This window comes from Epinephelus fuscoguttatus, linkage group LG16, assembly GCF_011397635.1.
Source record: "Epinephelus fuscoguttatus linkage group LG16, E.fuscoguttatus.final_Chr_v1".
NCBI classification, from domain to species: Eukaryota; Metazoa; Chordata; class Actinopteri; order Perciformes; family Serranidae; genus Epinephelus; species Epinephelus fuscoguttatus.
Genome location: NC_064767.1, coordinates 485,001 through 492,500, shown reverse-complemented (window position 1 = coordinate 492,500; position 7,500 = coordinate 485,001). Strand labels below are relative to the sequence as shown.

General features: G+C 39.2%; 1 protein-coding gene across 1 annotated transcript in view; it reads right to left on the bottom strand.

Moving 5' to 3' along the window:
• vsx1 (visual system homeobox 1 homolog, chx10-like) overlaps positions 1-1,348 on the bottom strand; it is a 4,949-nt gene extending 3,601 nt beyond the window's left edge. Inside the window, exon 1 of the mRNA XM_049600075.1 lies at positions 898-1,348. Within this exon, the coding sequence (XP_049456032.1) occupies positions 898-1,348 (451 nt within the window). The remainder of the gene's footprint in view (positions 1-897) is intronic.
• Between the last annotated feature and the right edge of the window lie 6,152 nt (positions 1,349-7,500).

The window sequence follows — 7,500 nt, the reverse complement described above, 5'->3', positions numbered from 1 at the left end:
TTATTTTACAGGAAGCGACGGGTCAGTTTTATAACGGCTCAGAGTCAACAGAGAAACGAGAGATAAAAATACTTAAACAGTGAAAATGTAAAATTTTAAATTTGCTCAAAAACAGTGAAATAAAAGATTCAGTTGAACTAAAAACAAACAAAAACGAAAAAGACCCAAACAAATATTCAACAATTCAAAAATCCGAAATGAAAGACTTCAGTTTTTACACCGAATACATTTGATTTAAAAAAAAAAAAAGAAAAACGTTAAGAAAAGTTCAGTTGAATAAATAAATAAACGAATTATTATTATTGATATTAATATTATTAGTATCACAATAATAATAATAATATTAATTCCCGCAATGAACCAAATGTAGAAACGAAACGAAACGAAACGAAACGCAATGAGCGCGGCCTCAGAGCGGAGCTGCTGCTTTTTTAACTGAAGATATTTTAATGACGTTTTCATTCAGCCTGTAAACGCACTGTTTTAATTATCAGTTATAAACGTGAGCAAGGCAACTCTGTGTGTGTGTGTGTGTGATGATAAAGTCTGATAAGATAAAGTTTAAAACATGATCAGAGCCTTTTGTTTTTACAGCCTGTCGGAACCAAACACATGTGACATTAAACTAAACAGGATCGACCCATCAGAGACACGGCTCGGCTCGGCCTCATTTAAACTCACTGAACAAGAAAATGTTTCAAACCACAGCTAATAAATTAATTAATACAAATAAAGTAAAAACGCGCAAATAAACGAAACTTAAATAAAAGATTAAAATGAACTGAAGCTGAAAAAGTTTTTCTCGGTTTTGAGAAGCGGTTTGAGCATCAGGCAGGTGTTGGGCTGCACCTGGAAACACCTGGAAACAACAGAATAAAGGAGTGACCCGGGCCGTACCGGAGTAAGCGTCCCTCTGGGCCTCCAGGTTCTGCAGGTAGTGGCTGTCTGCCCGGGCCTGCAGCAGCGGCAGGTGTCCCGGCAGGAAGCAGGGCGCTCCGGAGGGCTGCTGCGCCGCCAGGCTGCACAGGAACCCGAGGCCGAGCGGCAGAGAACCGCCCGGGAACGAGAACCCGCCGAGCCCGCCGCCCGCACCGTGAGGCTCCGCCCCGGGTCCGGTCCCCGCCGCAGACAGGCCCGATCCCGGGGCCGCCCCGGGCTGCTGCTGCTGCTGCTGGACCTGGACCTGCCGGGCCTGCAGGTCGGACTCCAGACCCAGCAGGTCGGTGATGGCGAAGCCTTTGGAGCGGAACCCGGAGCCGTGCAGCCGGGACTTGTCCATCCCGAAGGCCGGAGACAGCAGCTTGACTCTGGGCTTCTCTTCGCTCAGCTCGTCCCTTCCGCCCGTCATGGTGCTCTGAAGATGATGAGGGTGAGGATGAGGATGATGAAGGACAGACCGGGCGGCCCGGGTGGCGGGCTCCATTTATCCGGCCTCAGTCTCCGGGGATCACAGCAGCAGCCAATCAGAGGGGAGAGCGGCCGCAGGGGGCGTGTCCCGTGTCCCGCGTGCCTCCTCTCAATCCCGGAGGATTAATTGCCACCAATTTCCCTCCAATCCGATCAGGATTTAATGTCGGCCGACACACGAGGAGACTTTTTAATTTATGTTGTTGATGTTTGATCACACACACACACACACACACACACACACACACACACACAGATAAAAACAGGAGCTGGACAATAAATAACAATAAAATATAAATGTCTGATCAACTGCTGTCTCCTTTCTCCTTTTAACAGATAGTTTTTAATCAAATAAACTGAAGACATGAAGATAAATAAACAAACTGTGTGAAGGCTGATGATGACAATAATAATAATAATAATAATAATAATAATGAGCTTTATATTTAAAATAAATTACTAAAACAAACATTATTAAGATTATGTTTTTTAATTAATTTAATTAATATTATATTATATTATATTATATTAAGGAGCAGATTCACATTTTCAGATTCACTTGTTGCATCTTGAAGTTGCAGTAAATCTTTTCACGCACAGACATATTAATTATTGTTTTACATCAATGGTCATAATAATTTATGGTGAAACAAAATGTTCTTGAAGCAGCTTAAAGCTCTGTTGTGTATTTATCAGAGGAGGTGGCACTTGTTTTATTGATTGATTGATTGTATTTCCCTCCTCCGTAAATCAGTTTTTAGCTTTTTGTTTGGATGAAATATTAATATTTTTACATCAGGTTTGTTTTGTTATTTAATTTTTTTTTCTAAAGGAAATGTTGGTCACACGTGATGTGTTCAAGGACCGTCAGAAATTTGAAAATCAAACGAAAATTTCTGTTTTTAAAGTTTCTGCCTGATATATTGGGTCATTGTGCTGATTTCTGGCCCTAACTACATCGCTCTATAATAAAGACTGTCCACTAGTAAACAAAGTAATCAGACATAAATCTCCTAATAAACCATGGCTAACCAAGGGACTACAAAATGTGTGTAAGAAAAAAATCTATTATATAAAGAATTCTTAAAGAAAAGAACTACTGGAAGACAACAAAAATAACATGAGAAATTCATGGAAAGTACAACTTAATAAAAAGTGGAACTGGAAAACCAGGGTATCCAAATCATTTTCTGGCACTGAATAATTCCACTACAAATAATATTAATCAAATTGCTGATGATTTTAATGACTTCTTTGTCAGCGTTGGTCCTGGTTTGGCAAAAGAAATTGCAAAAACTGAAGTTGGAGAAATCTTTGAAAAAATCTTTGAAAATACTACCAGGAGTGTTACCAACTCAACGTTTATAAGGGGAACAGATGAGAAAGAAATTTTGGATTGTGTGTTTGATTGTGTGATTGTGTGTCAAATTTTGGAGTGTGTGGTGAAACCGTTCACACACATCTGCAACCTATCTTTAAAAACTGGAGTTTTCCCTGACAAAATGAAAACAGCAAAAACTTATTTAAATATGGAATTAGAGGGGTTGCTTTAACATGGGTAAGTAGTTACCTGAAAAGTGGCCAATATGTTCAGAAATCAATATGTTCATATTTATAACGTCAAGTCTAATCTGAAGGATGTCACATGTGGGGTTCCACAGGGATCTGTTCTGGGATCATTGCTATTTATATTGTACATCAATGAAATATGTGTAATCTCCAAAATAATGAAAACAATATTATTTGTAGATGACACCAACTTATTGTGCTGTGGTAACAACTTGGAACGGCTTCTGGATGATGTGGAAAATGATTTTTTTTAAAAAACTAACTACAATAAAATAACACTGAACTTAAGCAAAACTAAATTCATAATATTTGGAAATTGTGCAACCTCCACAAGCAAAAAAACCCGTAATAAATGGTATAGAAATAGAAAGAGTATCTGAAATAAAATTTCTTGGAGTAATAATTGATAATAAACTATGCTGGAAACTACACATTAATTATATTAAAAATAAAATATCAAAATCAGTCACAATCCTTTACAAAGTTAAAGATCTCGTGTGTCAAAAGTCATTATACCTTCTGTACTGCTCATTTATACTTCCATATAACTTATTGTGTGGAGGTGTGGGGGAACACGTACAGTACCAACACCAAACCAATATTTACACTACAAAAAAGAGCAATAAGAATAGTAAACAAAACCACCTACAGTGAACTGTCACACCCACTCTTTATCAAACTAAAAACACTCAAATTTAAGGATTTAGTCGACCTCAAAACTGCACAGATTATGTATAAAGCTAAAAATCAGTCATTGCCACAAAATATTCAGAGTTTGTTCAAAGCTAGAGACAAGCACCATAACTTGAGAGGATCCGACATGTTCAATAAACTCTTGGTAAGAACCAATTCCAAATATCACAGCATCACAGTCAAAGGAGTCAAAACATGGAATGAATGTACAAATGAAATGAAAAACAGCCGCACTTTAAACAAATTTAAAAGATTGTTCAAAAACAGTAGATTGCATGAATATAAAGCACAGCTGCGATAGTAAGTACCTTCCTTCCATGGGTATCCAATCCACATTACAACTAGGTTTTCTCATATCACTTACATGTAGTCAGAACCAGAAGTATTCCAGCTTGAATTTGTGATTGTATTCCTTTGATTATGTATGTATGCATGCTAATATGCATCTCTGAATCTACATTTAATTGTAGCAAAATTACTTGAAATAAGGGGTAGGTCAAGACAAGTGCATAACTTCTACCTACTCCTTTTCGAACGCTAAATATTTACCTCTGTTACTATGATTGTTGTTGATTTTGATTTTGTATGACTGATTACCTTATTGATCACCTACATTTTGTTCTATTATGATTTATGTTCGAAATAAAGATTCTACCACACATTCTACTAGAAATTTAAAGAGTTTGTACAGCATGTTGACTTTAGAAACATTTACCTTGTTTACCATGTTTTAAGATTATTATCAAACCTATTATTATTATTATCATCATCATTATTATTATTATTATTATTAGTATCATCATTATCATTATTATTATCATTATCATCATTATTATCATTATTATCATCATCATTATTATTATTCATTCATTAATTCATTCATTCATCTTCTAACCGCTTCATCCTCTTGAGGGTCACAGGGGGTGGAGCCTATCCCAGCTGACACTGGGTGAGAGGCAGGGTTCACCCTGGACAGGTCGCCAGACTATCACAGGGCTGACACATAGAGACAGACAACCATTCACACTCACATTCACACCTACGGACAATTTAGAGTCACCAATTAACCTGCATGTCTTTGGACTGTGGGAGGAAGCTGGAGCACCTGGAGGAAACCCACGCTGACACAGGGAGAACATGTCAGAGCACCTGGAGGAAACCCACGCTGACACAGGGAGAACATGTCAGAGCACCTGGAGGAAACCCACGCTGACACAGGGAGAACATGTCAGAGCACCTGGAGGAAACCCACGCTGACACAGGGAGAACATGTCAGAGCACCTGGAGGAAACCCACGCTGACACGGGGAGAACATGTCAGAGCACCTGGAGGAAACCCACGCTGACACGGGGAGAACATGTCAGAGCACCTGGAGGAAACCCACGCTGACACGGGGAGAACATGCAAACTCCGCACAGAAGGGCTCCCACGCCCGGCTGTGAGGCGAGAGTGCTAACCACCACACCACCGTGCCGCCCCCCATTATTATTATTATTATTATTATTATTATTATTATTATTATTATTATTATTATTTTTATCATCATTATTATTATCATTATTATTTTTATCATTATTATTATTATTATTATCATTATTATTATTATTATTATTTGATCTACAGTTTCTGGTTGATAAATGATATATTTAAATAAAGTCTGCCTCCAAACCTGCACGCGGTTCTTTTCATCATATTTATTTGTTTATTGTGACGACTTCCTCTGGGCAGGTCTAAAGACATGTCTCTGAAAAAATCTGAAGTAAAATAAAAACAAAATACAACCATTGAAATATAAAACATGAGTCCTCCTCAGTTTTACAAAAATGATTTGACATGTCTCTCTATCTTTAAACCACCTGCTCCTCTCTTATGACTAACCAACAGTCCCCTAACATAACAACCATCATCAAGAATAATAATATTAATAATAATAATAATAATAATAATAATAATAATAATAATAATAACAATAATAGTGCAGAGGGTTATTTTGTGCCCATTTAAGTGATTCCTGTCTCTAATCTTTAATCTCTGTTTCACTGGGGTCGGACTCGGAGCACAGCAGTGACGTCATCACAATAAACAAATAAATGAAAATAAAAAGGCAGATTAAAGAGGAGTCTGAATTTACTTTAATTATCTCTGATAAGCAGATTCCTCTAATTGCTTTTTAAAACCAGTTGACCATTTTTACCTTCTTACACACACACACACACACACACACACACACACACACACACACACTGCCTGCCAGCCTGCAGTCAATCCTGAGGGATTAAACACCAACTTGGCCCTAATTTTACAAACTGACTTGATTTTGTGTAACAGCTGATTTTCTGTCAGCTGATGATCTCCACTGATTCTGTCAACGCAACACACACACACACACACACACACACACACACACACACAATTTAAATTAAATCAAATTATGAGCAGAAACTCATCCTGTAAGATTGTAAAGCCAAACCCTGTTCTTTTTTCCTAAACCCAACCACGTGTGTGAGTTGGCTAAACGTAACCACGTGTGTGTGTTGGCTAAATGTAACCACGTGTGTGTGTGTGTGTTGGCTAAATGTAACTACGTGTGTGTGTGTTGGCTAAACGTAACCACGTGTGTGTGTTGGCTAAACGTAACCACGTGTGTGTGTGTTGGCTAAACGTAACCACATGTGTGTGTTGGCTAAATGAAACCACGTGTGTGTGTTGGCTAAACGTAACCACGTGTGTGTGTGTCGGCTAAACGTAACCACGTGTGTGTGTGTTGGCTAAACGTAACCGTGTGTGTGTGTGTGTGTGTGTGTGTGTGTGTGTGTTGGCTAAATATAACCACGTGTGTGTGTGTGTCGGCTAAACGTAACCACGTGTGTGTGTTGGCTAAACGTAACCACATGTGTGTGTGTGCTGGCTAAATGCAACCATATGTGTGTGTTGGCTAAACGTAACCACGTGTGTGTGTTGGCTAAACGTAACCACGTGTGTGTGTCTGTGTTGGCTAAACGTAACCACGTGTGTGTGTGTGTGTTGGCTAAACGTAACCACGTGTGTGTGTTGGCTAAACATAACCACGTGTGTGTGTTGGCTAAACGTAACGATGTGTGTGTGTGTTGGCTAAACCTAACCACATGTTTGTGTTGGCTAAACGTGATCATATGTGTGTGTTGGCTAAATGTAACGATGTGTGTGTGTGTTGGCTAAACGTAACCACATGTGTGTGTTGGCTAAACGTGATCACGTGTGTGTGTTGGCTAAATGAACCACATGTGTGTGTTGGCTAAACGTGATCACGTGCGTGTGTTGGCTAAACGTAACCACGTGTGTGTTGGCTAAACGTGATCACGTGTGTGTGTTGGCTAAACGTAACCACATGTGTGTGTTGGCTAAACGTAACCACGTGTGTGTGTTGGCTAAACGTAACCACGTGTGTGTGTTGGCTAAACGTAACGATGTGTTTGTGTTGGCTAAACCTAACCACATGTGTGTTGGCTAAACGTAACCACGTGTGTGTGTTGGCTAAACGAAACGATGTGTGTGTGTTGGCTAAACCTAACCACATGTGTATGTTGGCTAAACGTGATCACGTGTGTGTGTTGGCAAAATGACCACGTGTGTGTTGGCTAAACGTGATCACGTGTGTGTGTTGGCTAAACGTAACCACATGTGTGTGTTGGCTAAACGTAACAATGTGTTTGTGTTGGCTAAACCTAACCACGTGTGTGTTGGCTAAATGTATCCACGTGTGTGTGTTGGCTAAACCTAAACACGTGTGTGTGTGTTGGCTAAACGTAACCACGTGTGTGTTTTGGCTAAATGTAACCATGTGTGTGTGTT